The 14,870-nt window shown below is 37.8% G+C and overlaps 2 protein-coding genes and 1 pseudogene across 4 annotated transcripts; 1 reads left to right on the forward strand and 2 right to left on the reverse strand.

Moving 5' to 3' along the window:
* Positions 1-1,077: 1,077 nt before the first annotated feature.
* LOC107597307 (two pore calcium channel protein 1-like) lies at positions 1,078-4,918 on the reverse strand (annotated as a pseudogene).
* Positions 4,919-7,533: 2,615 nt separating this feature from the next.
* On the forward strand, positions 7,534-11,506 carry iqcd (IQ motif containing D). Of its 3 annotated transcripts, XM_016288210.1 has the most exons (6): positions 7,732-7,792; positions 8,365-8,484; positions 8,973-9,638; positions 9,751-9,984; positions 10,076-10,147; positions 10,600-11,506. In XM_016288210.1, the coding sequence occupies exons 2-6, from the start codon at positions 8,470-8,472 to the stop codon at positions 10,879-10,881; spliced, it is 1,269 nt and encodes a 422-aa protein (XP_016143696.1). In that variant the 5' UTR covers positions 7,732-7,792; positions 8,365-8,469; the 3' UTR covers positions 10,882-11,506. The 3 variants fall into 3 exon arrangements, with proteins under 3 accessions (XP_016143697.1, XP_016143698.1, XP_016143696.1); XM_016288211.1 differs by lacking the exons at positions 7,732-7,792; positions 8,365-8,484 and adding an exon at positions 7,534-7,612; XM_016288212.1 differs by lacking the exons at positions 7,732-7,792; positions 8,365-8,484 and adding an exon at positions 7,575-7,622.
* cfap73 (cilia and flagella associated protein 73) lies at positions 11,349-14,235 on the reverse strand. The gene is given in 8 exon segments (XM_071582418.1): positions 11,349-11,441; positions 11,642-11,794; positions 11,884-12,003; positions 12,006-12,107; positions 13,752-13,858; positions 13,861-13,952; positions 14,026-14,120; positions 14,209-14,235. Coding segments are annotated over 8 exon segments (789 nt in total).
* Positions 14,236-14,870: the final 635 nt, after the last annotated feature.

The raw sequence follows: 14,870 nt of genomic DNA on the forward strand, positions 1-14,870 counted from the left end.
TTCACTTTCTATAATCCCTGACCGACAGAGGAGCATCTTGGCGGCAGGGATTTAAAACTTTAACAAGACTCAAATTGACACAGGCAGAGTGAAAGACTGGTTTTTTTTCGATCAGGTAGGGTAAGTGATTTCAAAACATTTCAGCCGGTTTATATATATCGTATATATATTATTTACCTCATATAAGATGCATTTGGTTGAGTTGCGCTGCAGTAAAGCGCATCATTGTAGTACTACGGTGATTATCTCTTCAGCGCTCAGCGCGAGCAGGACAAACAATGCAGAATATTAATAACTATGACTGGGACTGTCATATACATAAAACAACAGCAGTGGGACATTCAATAGTTTCAACATTCAATTATTTAAGCAAAACAAAAATTTATTAAAAAAAAAGAAATGTTGACTGGTTACACTGTACCTTATACCTATATAAATCATAACTTTCACATCAAAAACAAATAATATCCACATTGTCCCTTCAGTGTTTTTTTGTATTATTAATATGCTATTACAGCTTCTATTAATATTTTTTGAATTAGCTTTTATTATTTTGTTTTCATTTTAATTTTAGCTTTAACTTTTAATAACTGACTTATGTGCTTTTTTTAAGATTGCTATTTAGGTTTATTTTTCCTTTAGTTTTTTTTTTGCAGTCTTTTCATTTTTGTTCAAATGACAAAAATGTTCTAAATGATTTAGATTTATTTAACACACACATACACAACCAACATATACAATCCCTTACCACGGTGACAATGTAAAAGGTCATGAAATAAAGGCGACTCCAGTGAGTAGTTTGTGACGTCACACCTTTAAGAACAAAAGACATACAGTTAAAAAAAATATTACACTGCAGACTTTATCTACAGTGGGGTAAAACCATCTGAGCCCTCTGGTCAAAAATGCTTCTATTTTGTGTTTTTCTAAATTGATTGTTTTTAAATGTAATATACAAATTACATTACCAGCATAACAATTCAGGTGATACACACACTCATGGGGGAACAATAAGCATTTAGAAAAAAGAAAAAGGTTGTAAATGAATGACTACAACTATATGCAAACAAAAATTCATCAAAACACACACACGAATAAGTACACATACCGGAGGAGCTGAAGAGGTCGCAACACCACGATGAAGTAGAACGGCTCCATGTCAAAGGCCAGAGCAATTAATCCCAGAAAGGTAAAGACTGTTACTGAGAAATCAAAGCTGGAAATAGAAACACACACCCAGAGGTGATGCAGTGTGTGTGTGTGTGTATTTGTATGAATGTACAGTATGTGTGTGTACCTACAGGTTCCACCCTGAGCTGAAATATGTCAAAGGACCAAGGCCCGTGATCTTCAACAAGACCTCAATTCCATAAACTTCATTCCACAGACACATCAGCAGGAGGTGAATAAAAAAAAAAAAAGTTTAACATTTAAATTAAACCCATATTCATTGAAACATCTACATTCAGATTTACTCGTGATTTAATTCTAAACAATTTCCACCTACTTGTGAGGAAAATAATGTAACTCCATGGGACAGCATGAGTCCATGAGACGCCATCTGTGAGAAGAGAAGAGCTGCTTGAGAGCCAAATTCAATTGGGTTCACACAGAGAAAACAGCTATTTTGCTGTTTCCTGTGATTACAAGCGTTTCTGAATGGTGAATTCAAAGAATTATCTGGAACTGCAACACAGCTGCAGCACATGCCCTACTGTTCCATTACTCAAGAATATCTTACCATTTAACATGTTTGTCTCCACTAGGATCCAGATGCCATTAATTGCTACTACCAGATCTGTAACAGGTCAATAATGAAAAATAGTTCGAATGATTAGAAATAATGGAATTAATATACTGTAAGTGCAGTACACTTGAGTTTAAAGTTTTGAGTCAGTTAGATTTTTGAAAGAAATTAAAACAATTTTCAGCATTGATTTGATCAAAAGTTAAAGTAAAAACTAAATAGTTTTTAAAGTAAATGCTGTTTATTTGAACTTATCACGTATCAGAAAAGTATATCATGTATTGCAAAAATTCAGCAGCACAACTGTTTTCAGACATTGATACTAATAAGAAATGTTTTTTGAGCACCAAATTAGCATATTAGAATGAGTTCTGAAGGATCATGTGACACTGAAGACTGGAGTAATGATTGCTGAAATAAATTACATTTTAAAATGCATTAAACAGAAAACAGTTATTTGTAATCATGTTAACAGTTAATGTTTTCACAATATTACTCTATTTTACAGTACAGTAAGTAGTAACTATAATAAGAGTACTGAAAGAATATCAGACAGTTTTTCTATTAACCTACAAGCTAATGGGTTCCAATGAGCATATTTTATTGATCAGGTATTGCATGTTAATGTCTAAAGGGTTAATACAACAAGAGTTACTTAAAGATTTTAACTTACACATTGCATATTGGAAAGCTTTGGATTTCACAAGTACATTGATTCCTGTTAAAAAAGAAGAATGATCATACTTATTATGGAAGAAAATATTTGATCCCAACTAATCTTGAATGTATCTGGTCATTGTGAGCAGATCATTAAACTGTAAAATTCTGTAACTAATGCAAATCGAATCAACATGACAAATATAAAGACCTTTGAAAATGAGGGATGCAGTACGAGGAAGATCATCAAACCAGTGCTCCCCACTCCGTCGAGCCTGCAACACACATACACACCAAATACATGTTGCATTATCCTTGGTAATATTATTAGAAAATACGGGATTAATTTCCACTGTTATGCCGATGATACTCAACTATATATCTCAACAAGACCAGATGAAACTTCTAAATTATCTAAGCTAACAGCGTGTGTTAAAAATGTAAAAGATTGGATGACCAATCATTTTCTCCTATTAAATTCGGATAAGACAGAGATATTACTTATTGGACCAAAAGACAGTACACCGAATCTCGTGGATTACAATTTGCAACTAGACGGATGTACGGTTACTTCCTCTACAGTCAAAAATCTGGGTGTATTCTTGCTTAAGAGGGTTTAACAAACACCCAGGGAGTGTAATCATGTGACAGTGTGTGAAATCTGACCTTCCATTTGAGCTTGATCACTTCATAAAACTTATAAAAGTCCTGGAGACTAAAACACAAGCACAAATACATCTGAAGAACGCCTCATCTGCTAAAATAATCAAAAGAACGTGAGCACATATGAGTGCCTGCGTGTACCTCAGCATGGTTGCTCCTGTGTGGTTGAGGGCTTTGAAAGTGAGGAAATGATCCTGTGCTGTCATTCGTGGACAATAGAATCGCATCAGTCCATCAAACTTTTAGACACACTCCATCTGGCCTCTAAATAAATGTAGATTTATCACACTCACATTCATCCATAAAATACACAAGGCTTTCGGGGTTCAGTCCTGAAAGAGTGTGATCTGTAAACCTCACCTGCAGACTAACCAGCAGCTGGAAGGCGTGCTCTATGGCAGATCGCTTGTGTAGAAGAAGAGACTTGAATTTCATCTTCTTGACTCCATTAAAGGTGTCAAAAACTACTGCCAGTAGCTGTGAAGCAAAAATTAAGAGCAAACTCAAAGTAGTTCACACTGCACCAACAGATAATGCTTACAAAATTAAACTATAATACACAATAAATCCTTTAAAGGACACATATTATGCCCCTTTTTACAATATGTAATATAAGTCTCTGGTGTCCCCAGAATGTGTCTGTGAAGTTTCAGCTCAAAATACTCCACAGATCATTTATTATATCATTTTGAAAATGCCTATTTTGAGTGAAAGCAGAAACACGCTGTGCAAAATCAAAAGGACAGCACCGTGGGTGGAAACTTACAGATTAAGGGGCGGTAATATTATAATGAGATCCCTTTGCCACGTCACCAAGGGAGCGAAATCTGACGCGCTCATTTTCTCAGACGCTTGCAGAAAAAGGCTTACCACAACAAAGTTACTGGGTTAATCTTTTTCACGTTTCCTTGGTTGGTAGATGCACCAGGGACCTGATTATAGCACGTAAAACCTGGAAAAGTCAGATTTTCATGATATGTCAGCTTTAAAATTAAAACAGATTCATTGTTGTTTAATACTGACCAGATTCATGATGAAGTAGAGCTTGATGGACAGATACACAATGAAGAAAATGCATGACCAACGATTCTTTGAATACGCTGGCATCATCACATCTGGAAAACTAGTGAAGAAGAAAGATGTGTGAATCTACTAAAGACTTACCTCATTATTAATCATTTAGTAAACACTTTTTTATTCAAAGTGACTTTTATTACATTTTTATCAGGGACAGTCTGACTATAGTGACCTGGGGTTAAGTTCTTTGTAGGAGGACATAATGATAATAGAGGATCAGAGAAATTCTCCAGTTCCCCCTCAAGGAGTTTGGATTACTACTGCTGTTACAGGAAGACATGAAACACTGAGGCTCAGAGTCATACAATGTTAAGTAGGATGTGTGCACCACAGCGAGAGTACATACTTACTTTGCAGTGGTCAGAAGGACAAACAGACTAACAATCCTGTTCTCCAGTGTGCTAAAATACTGTGGAGAGAAAGAAAATAATCTATGAGTTTGTGTGTGTGTGTGTGTGTGTGTGTGTGTGAGAGAGAGAGACAATAAGACAGAGAACACAAGGGTGTGGAAAACAAAGGTGAGTGTGTGATCGAAGTACTAACAGGGTCTGCTGTGTTGGCTGAGAACAAACAGACTCCTAGGATGGCAAAGATGACCATGAAGAAAAGCAGCAGCAGAAGAATATCAATGAAGGGAGGAAGGTTGTATTTGAAATAGACTTTTTGTAACAATGTAAAAGCCTTTACTGTCACATTTAAACAATTTAATGCATCCTTGCTGAATCAAAAGATTTATTCAAAAAAAGACCCTAAAATTTTGAAGTGTATGCACATTATAGTGAAGTAGAAGTCACATACATAGACGTCCAAGTGGAGAAAGGGGACGGCAGGGGCCTCTGAGAGGGACAGAAGCATGAGTAACACCGCAGTCAGCAGCTCCATCACATAGAAAAGGTGATTGTGAGCAAACAGGTAGGCTCTGAGCGCATGGGCATTTCGCGGATGAGTGAAAAACTTGTCGTTATTCTCTCCCTCCTGAAGACAAACACAGACAAATTGGCAAGGGAGAATTATTATTAGCCCCGAGTGTGTGTTTGTGATCATCTGCATATATTTAACTGCTTCACTGAGCGTATGGACTGGAGGTTCAAAAGGTAACATTCAGGTATATTGCTGCTTCCTGGTAGTTCATTTCCCAACTCTGCCGCAAAGAATTCTGGGTCCTGGTGTCTGGTGAAGGCTAGTATGCTATTGTATAGTGTATTGGACACTTAAACACATGACCATTGGGGTTGGGAAACTTCACTCTTAAAGTGACAGTACTACATAGTGTCCTCCCCAAAAACTGACCTGGAAGAAATAGTATAGGCCTATTGGTTGATGGGTCATATGATGATTGTTAATATTTTCAGTACCACACAATAACACTAGGGTGCAGCATCTCCTCAGTGATTCCAAAAGTCTCTCAAATGAACTATCTACAAATGACACAGCACGTAGATTTGTGTTATTAAATTTACACTGCAAAGGTGGCACAGAAGCACTTCTAATGTGGCATTTAGGTGTCCTTACACAGTTTTTGCTGCTCAGAGGTGGCATAAATGCATTTACACAAAAACTGCAGCTGTATAATTTGATACTAGGGGCTGAGGTGGGTCAGAGCAAGCATGACTTAGTCTGACTTTTACACTGAATTTTTAGCAGGCACAGAGCAGCCTTAACTCAGCTGTAAAGAAACACAAAGACAATTGTCAATAACAACTTCAACCACTTTTTCTACATAAAAATAAGTTCTCTTTTACAATGTGTTGTAGGTGGAATTATCATTTTCAATCAAAAGTAATCAAACAAAGATATTTTATTTGATGACATCATGATTAAATCTAGCACCCTCAATGACATGATCCGCCACCGATGACAGCCGCAGTGAACACAGCTGAGCATTATAAACTTCAAACTCCAGCACTGACATCACTGTTCATTATAACACACTAATGAAATTAAACTCACTCTCAACAATTCCTCTGTATTAGATACATTACCACATTTTTCTCCATTTTCAACATTACAAAAGCTTTTATAAAGCAGTGTGGGGAAAAACAGCCCTGCTCTACTAAAACGATCAATTCTGCCTATGCAGAAGGCCTACAAATCATCTCCCAGCGCATTAGTAATGTCAACAATGCAGTCAACAATGACGAAAAGGCTTGACTGCAGAGCCCTCTAGAGTCAGTGCTTGGAACTCACACCTCCCACTGTCACATGATGCATGTCTGAGGTCCCAATCAAGGAGAATGAGGGTTAAAGATCAGGTTTCATGTCGACCAGGGCCTGTAGTATCTCAGCAAAATCTAATGATCAGCACTCCTGTAACACTATGACTATTTAATGAACCGATACCCGACAGCAGAGGTTTTCAAATGAAGGTCCGGCCTAGGACACCAGAGACACTGCAAGGGAGTGTAGGGAGTCTGTGGACAATTCAGAATCAGAATCAGAAAGTGCTTTATTGCCAAGTATGTTTGCACATACAAGGAATTTGTTATAGTGTCACAAGCTTCCAGTACACGGAGACAACAACAACACACAGATAATGAAAATGAGATGTGAATAAAATACACATGCATAAATATAAACCACAAAAAAAGAATAAATTGTATGTACAGGTGTGGTATAGATGGAATAGGAATAGAATAAAATAAAATAAGTTGTAGGGATGTACTAGGGTTTAGGGTGATAAATAATTATAAGGTTATTGCACATACAGTACTTTAATTCAGTACAACATTCAAAGAATGTTATAAAATATTTAAGTTAATGCAGTAACTTAAATATATTATATATAATGAATTATGATGTTATTATTGTTTTATTTTGCTTTCTAAAGACTGGCTGGAAGTCATGAAGTTAATAATTATTTTATTCTATTGATTTTAATAGAACAAATAATAATAATAAAAAATTAAATACGTTTAAATACGTCTAAAATAATTCTAATCTTGTGTAAAAATAAATAAATAAATAAAAATAAAAAAAGGTTCAAGTCAATTGTTTAACCTTTGAAACAACATGTTGTCTTTATAATGCCAAACTTAAAAATATACAGATGCTTCACCATGGCATCTATATATTTGGGTCTCTCGCATTATCTGAGCTCAGGCTCTGGAGAGAGAAGTCACTGACAGAACGCATGAAGGCTGCTGCTGCACACAGAATGAGAGGGTGCTCGCTGCAGAGCCAAATGGGAGGAGCTGGAGCTCTAGCTCCCCCTCGCTGGATGTAATGGGTGGAGCTAGACACCCAACCACTCCCTAACCCTACCCCTTACCCTATCGCTAAACATAACTCCACCCATTAGTTCACACAGAGGTGGAGCTGGACATCCAGAGAGGGGGAGCTGGAGGTCATGTGGCTCTGCAGTGAGCAGTACTTGCACAGAATGGATGACAGATCTGTGGAAGAGAGCTGAATGCCTAATAAATGCCTTAAAGATGTGCACCGGCCTGCACTGCCATCAGTGAAGCTCAGGTAACTGCAGGTGACCCAACATCATAAACGTCAGCTAAATATATGGAGTAACACGAACACAATCTACTCACTCTCATCTTCCTCCAGCAGCCCGCTGCTCGTATCGTCCCAGGCCAGAATCAGCGGCACGTCGTCGTCCCCCTCCGCGATGAGAGGACCGCAGTTTTAGGGGGACACAGAGTCCGTTTGGCCAATAAACTGACCTTTCGGTGCTGCAGAGAGAAACTTTAACACTGAACACACGACACGAGTTACAGAAACCGCTTTACTGTCCCCGGACACCAAACCGAGCCAGTTTATGCTCAAATGTGTTTGAAATCAACTTTGACGGTTTGACTTAAACGAATCATAATTATAACCGTAACAGAGCCTGTCTGTTTACGTCAATATTTTCGCCTGTTATTAAAATACCAACGCAAGCGCAAAGCATATTGCGTATTTCCAACTGATTAAAAGAGAAGTTAACTTTCGAAGGCAGAAAAATACGATTTAATCGAGTTTGTAACATTATAAATAAAAGAACCGCCGCCGTCAAGCAGGAGGGTTTGACGTTACGTCTTTTTACGACAGTGTCATTTTTGGCCGCTGAAGTGTCACAATAAAAGCCACGGAGTGAAAATGTGTCTCATGCCAAACATATTTAGACATTCAGTGATAATATGAGGTTTATGAAATACATGCAGGGAAAATGTATCTATATATATATGTGTAAGTAAATCACGGATGAGATTTCTTATTTTGTTTGTTGCTAGAGTGGGAAGTCACTGGGAGCAGAATGTCATGCCACCGGTTGTCACAGCAACTGGTATACATAACATCAGAGTGTGTTGTTTACATGCGTACAGATTTCTACAAACATGAATAATAACACGGTAATGTACAACATGTTCAGGGAGAGCTAAATGGTTATTGTTGTGCGTTATTGTTTATGGGTTATTTAGACATTTAGATTGTTAAGCGCAAAGTATTTCTTTGTCAGCAATGAATAGGAATATAAATAGAAATGGCCGATACGATAAAATCGAGAAATCTTTTAAAAAATCTATTATAAAACACATGTAAGCTTTGTAATCATATTGGTGTAAGTCATTTTTGATGAAGAAAAAAAGTTACAATTCCCTACAAAGATCTTTTTTTTTTTTTAAATCGTGTAAAATGTATTTAAAATATCAAAATGAATTAAAACTTTTTTGTATGAATTGCATTTTAATGTATTTTAAGTAACTTAAGTAAGGTTTCAGACTCTTATATCTCCTCCCTTCTGTTTTTAAATAGCCTACGTCTTTCAAAGACATTTTCACCTCTTTAATGTTTTAAAAATGATTTGATGTCTGAATAGTTTTCTCTCTCACAATCATAGAAACCTCTAATGATGGGCTCAAAACCAGACGCCGTCCCTCCTGAAGACAGATTATCAGATGCAGCCACCCTTCCAAACAAAACTAAAGCAGACTACTTAAAGACCATCAACCCCTCCAGGAAGACACTGTCATCTCTCGAAGCAAAGCTTATATTTGGGGTACTAGATGAGTGCATTCATCAGATGCAGATAGTCTCTCTTCTACCCACTTTGCTGAGCTCTCCAGAAGCACTTTCCCAGAGTCTTGGAGAGGAAGTGGTCCATGCCCTGAAAGAGCACCAGAGGCTTGGGGAAAAGTACCCAGCTATGGTGCTTGATGCGAGCTTTGAGCAAAGTGAACTAAAGGAACAATTAGCCAAATTGACAAAAGCAGTTCAGGACTCCTTTCATAACATTATGCGGCTTCTTAGGGCAACTCCGACCACAAGGGAGGTGCTAAAAGGCGTAGAACCCAACACAGGGGGAGAGATGGAAACTCAGAAACTGAAAGAGGGTCTGTGTGAGTTGAGAGAGATTGTTTTGGAGAGGCTTCTCACTACACCTGCAGAGGAGAGAGAACGCAGAGAGATGATGCTTGAAGTCAGTCTACGTCACTCTGCCAACCAGGAGCTGATAAACTCACTGGAAAAAGAGGTTGCCAGTGCAATAAAAGACAAGGATACAGAGGTCTGCAGCATGATAAGAAACAAAAAATGTTATAAAGTTGACAGAATGAATGAGTTCTTCAAACTACTTGGTTATATTCTCTCTCTATTCTCTGACTCTTACTCCTATTTAGAGCTCCACGTTGAATAATAAAGTGCACCAGCTGAGAAACTCACTGCATCAGATGGAAAAAGGTTTGGAGGACTTCATCGTCCGAACTCAACAGGATGCTGAGAAACAGAGCCAATCAGACACAAAAACTTCAGAGGGGAAGGGAGCTCGTTTGCAGCAGGAGGCCAGTCAGCTGAGAGCTCAGCTCAATAATGTGACTGAAGGGGACAGAGAGAGAGAACTGGCACTACGAAAGGTGTATTTATGCACATTTAAGTATAATTCAGTTAAATAGCATGCGTGGGTATAGTTATTTTGTTGTAAATGTTGCTGGTTTTGATTTGCAGAAAAAATACAAGGAGGAAACAGAGATTGAGAACTGGATCCAGAAATATGATACTGAAATTGGAGAGAAACAGGTAGACATTAATCTTATGTTGATGCAGTTTAATTTTCAGATGTAGTTGCAGATGCCGTTCAAACATTTGGGCTCAGTATTTTTTCTAAGATAATTTTTTTACTCAGCACTCGACTGAACCAAAGTGACAAAATCAGTATATTAGAATGATGATTTCTGAAAGATCACGTGACACTGAAGACTGGAGTAATGATGTTGAAAATTCAGCTTTGCCAATCACAGGAATAAATTACATTTATTCAGTATGTCACACCCCATCTTCATGTTTTAATAGCAAATACGTCAACACATAAAAGAAACTTGTAGATTTGAGAGAATTGTTGAACGTGTGTGACCAGAACATTCAAATTACTTCTCAATTAATTGTCACTGTGTAAATGTATTTAAAAATGTAAATGTTGTTGTTTTTATGCTCATGTGCATTTGATTTTGTATGTCTATATGTGTGTCTAGACAGAACTGGAGGAAATGACACGCATGTATGAAACAGACATGGCAGAGCTGAGAGCGCTGGAGGAACATTCTGCAGTTCTGGACCTGGAGTACTCCCAGATTATGGAGGAGCGACAGGAGGCTCAGAAGCAGAGGGAACAACAGGAAAGAGAAAGAGAGATGCAGAGCCAAGCTGCCACTGTCGTTCAGGCCCACTGGAGAGGCTTTTGTGTACGCAAGGCCATGAAGGCCAACGCAAAGCCCAAGAAAGGGAAGAAAGGAAAGGGGAAAAAAGGGAAATGAAAGAAAGCATGAAAGCATGGTGCAAGATTATCAACAATATTATTTATGTTATTAGATAAATAAAATGGGGAAAAACCACTGTGACTGTGAGACTCATGAAGCATTCAAGTGTTGTTGTACAGTTGTTAACCAGATATTTACCCTGATTTCTTTCAAATCTGTTTTTATTTTTAATTCTGAAAGTTGTGTAGTGTATTCCAGTTTATAGAAACAATGGCTGCATCTGAAACCTGAAAACGGCTGCCTACACAGTATATGGAGGAAGAAATGAAGACATGTCCGAATCCAATAATAATATTTCATTGATTATTAAAGAGGAAACCCTTTTAATTAAACATACCTTTAATCTCCATGTCCCTGTACAATATTCCTGGTGTCCCTCCCACCGCAGTGCACAACAATCCTGTACAATCCTCAAGGGTGGCCAGATGATGATTTTTTTATAGTTTAGGCACATCTGTCCATTTTCAGTGGATATAAATCTTCAGAGATTGGGTGTACATAATGTTGAACTTCAGTTCATTATCTATAGCTCTCATGAGCTGAAAATATTTCTGAATCTGGAGGGAAAATTACAAAAACATGAGTTTTTCACCAAAGCAGTTTTGAAAAAAACGTAGCTTGCCTGTTACGTCTTACCACACATTGCTGTGTGATGACTTTTTAGAACATTACTGTAGCTCATTTTAGTTTTAAAAATCATATCAACAATAAATAATAATTCATTCAAGGTTGACAGAAGTATTTTTGCATTATTCACCATTTCCAACTGCTTGAAGATGTCCTCAGTGTCCAGAGAGACTTTCCTGTAAAGTGTGATCATCTGATAAATGTTACGGCTTGTGACCTTTAGCTGAGCAAATCGGAGTGTCTCTTTTGCTGCAGTGGAATGGAAATGCTTCAATTTTAATTCCTGTAGAACACATGAATAGTCTGTAATCTTGGGAGACAGAACTGTACAGAAGACATAGGCCTGTAAATTGTGTGCGTGTGTGTGTTTACCTATTTGTATGCTTCTAAGCGTATGCTGTCTAGCTGGGTCTGTTGCTGGTGCAGTTGGTTGTTACAGTGCAGGAGAACAGTTCGCTGTTTATTTAGGTACTGTATCAGTTCCAGCTTTGTGCTCTCTCTCTCTCTTTGTCTAACCTAGTTTGGTTTTCTAGAAGTTCTTTGTGGATAGACCGGAGTTCATGAAGACGGTCAATGACTTGACCAATGTTCTCAAACTCAAATGTCTTTAAAAAGGGGGAAGAGAGAGAAGAAAAATGTAATATTACTATACAAAATTTTAGATGCAGAAACAGGTAGAACCTGTATAATGTACACTTTTGAGAAGTTCGTCCATTATGTTACCCCATTTGCCTCATCATTCAGAAAACAGAAAATAAAACCACACAGAATAAGACTGATCCAAAATGCTCATTGGCAGTTACACTTGATGAAGAATAGGAAATCAGGTCCTTTAAAGGGATAGTTCACCCAAAAATGAAACTTCTGTCATTAATTACTCATCCTCGGAACAAAAGTTAAGATATTTTTTATGAAATCCGAGAGCTTTCTGACCCTCCATAGACAGCAAGGGTCCTACCACGATCAAGGCACAGAAACGTAGTAAGGACTAAATGTGACATCAGTGGTTCAACCGTATTTTTATGAAGCTACGAGAACACCTTTTGTGTGCAAAGAAAACAAAAATAACGACTTTATTCAACAATTCTTCTCCGCATTACCCTGGCGCAATTTTGGGGAGTATCACGACGCATGCCTGTGCTTTTCTTCTGAACGTTAACAAGGTTTAGGTTAGTCGACATCAGCAGCACCACGCACCATGCGTCGTGATGCTCCCCAAAATTGCGCCAGGGTAATGCGGAGAAGAATTGTTGGATAAAGTCGTTATTTTTGTTTTCTTTTTGCACAAAAAGTTTTCTCGTAGCTTCATAAAATTACGGTTGAACCACTGATGTCACATGGACAGTTTTAATGATGTCCTTACTATGCTTCTGTGCCTTGATCATGGTAGGACCCTTGCTGTCTATGGAGGGTCAGAGAGCTCTCGGATTTCATCAAAAATATCTTAATTTGTGTTCCGAAGATAAACGAAGGTCTTACGGGTTTGGAACGAAATTAGGGTGAGTAATTAATGACAGAATTTTCATTTTTGGGTGAACTAACCCTTTAAGGTAAGTAAGTCAGTTCATTTGGCACCCATATATTTAATACTACTTCAAGTCATGCCAGTACAGCATGAATGTAGAAAGACTGTAATCTACATAATTGTTTTTGACCAATTTGACCATAATGTTATCAAAAATTGTGCTACTTCAGCTCAAATCATGGACAAAAACCTAGCGTAAACTGTAAGCTGGCACTTCCATTCCCATAGCCGATGTGTTGAGCGTTGCAATGTCTCTATCAACGAGGCACTTGGTTATTTCTGTGTACAGCTTTCCAGATCCTCCCATTCATATCTGTATGAAAAGATCATCTCTGCCCTTTCCAGTCTCTAGCTCAGGGCTGTCCAAACTCGGTCCTGGAGGGCCGATGTCCTGCAGAGTTTAGCTCCAACCCTAATTAAACACACCTGAACAAGCTAATCAAGCTCTTACTAGGTATAGAAACTTCCAGTCAGGTGTGTTGAGGCAAGTTGGAGCTGAACTCTGCAGGACACCGGCCCTCCAGGACCGAGTTTGGACAGCCCTGCTCTAGCTCAAATAACTCTGCAAACTCTCAAAGTATAAAAAGTCTCACTCTTCAGCCAAATGAGGTATGTGAGTCCATGAAAAAAGCTTGACAGTTTCTCTGAGCTGTTTCAGTAGCTGTACCCTTTCCAGACACAACAGCAGTAGACTACCAACTAATAGTGCAACTACCTTTCCAGACATTTTTGCGGCTCTCTCCAGGAACTCTTGGTAGCATATGGCTTTTCTGACACAATCCTCCAGTAACTCTTTTCGTGCCAGCAGGGTGTCAATCTCTGCTTCTGAATCTCCAGTTCTTTCAGTCTGATTTGAGATCTCTCTGCTTCCGCTTTCTTTATGGCACGCAAACGTCTGGCATCATTTTCCTTTAGGTAAAGAAAGAAATCAGTTTACACATCATCCGTTCATATCCATGTAATTGTTTCGGAATGCTGCATTACTTGCAAAAACATTATATTTCAGTATGAATTTTTTCAGTTTCTCTTCTTTCTAAATGTTTTCGTCTCTCTCTCTTAAATTCTCTCGCTCCATCTGCATCTCCTGTCAACAGCATACACAAAGCAAGAAAAACTAACTGGAACAGCTAAAAAAGTAAAAATGTAAATAGCTGAAACGTATTTTTCACCACCTCTTTTTGAGCTTCCAGTGCCCTCATTTGCACTTACACTCAAATCCGTCAAATCCTTCTGCGCGGCCTTATTTCTGAAATTTTCAACAATCTCTGAATATATGCAATATAATCTCTGTGCGCCCAAACAATGCTTATACAACAGTTTTTTGCACTTCAGCGACTTCTCTGAATCTCTGAAACCAAATCTCAATGGCCATTACGACGGCACGTTAATGGTTCTAGAAAAAACACTGGTCGAACTGAAGTGTAATAAATGATACAGCCTATTCTTACAATTTGAGTCGTTCTTCGAAAATCGACTGAAAGTAAGCTTTCAAATTTAAATTCATAATTGAAATAGCCAAAAATTACCTTTCAGTTTATTGTGGTACTGATGAATAATGTTGCTGACTGATTATTATTATTATTATTATTATAACATTGTTATAACATTATTAATACCAGAAACAAGTGTAACACTAATAACTATGCTAACTTTATTATTATTATTATCGGTGTTGGGAAAGTTACTTTTAAAATTAATGCATTAGAATATTGCGTTACTCCATTAAAAAAGTAACTAATTACGTTACTTAGTTACTTTTTATGGAAAGTAATGCATTACTTTTGCGTTACTTTTTAAACATGGACAGGGCTTGCTTGTTTGTTTAAAAAAAGTT

This window comes from Sinocyclocheilus grahami, unplaced genomic scaffold (assembly GCF_001515645.1).
Source record: "Sinocyclocheilus grahami isolate Dianchi unplaced genomic scaffold, SAMN03320097.WGS_v1.1 scaffold230.1, whole genome shotgun sequence".
In the NCBI taxonomy this organism is placed as follows: domain Eukaryota; kingdom Metazoa; phylum Chordata; class Actinopteri; order Cypriniformes; family Cyprinidae; genus Sinocyclocheilus; species Sinocyclocheilus grahami.

What these genes read in the sequence shown, in the direction of transcription:
- iqcd (XM_016288210.1), top strand. An exon ending in TAAAAGACAAGGATACAGAG is followed by an intron (nt 9,639 to 9,750) that starts GTCTGCAGCATG and finishes ACTCCTATTTAG; the next exon opens with AGCTCCACGTTGAATAATAA. An exon ending in GAGAACTGGCACTACGAAAG is followed by an intron (nt 9,985 to 10,075) that starts GTGTATTTATGC and finishes TTTGATTTGCAG; the next exon opens with AAAAAATACAAGGAGGAAAC.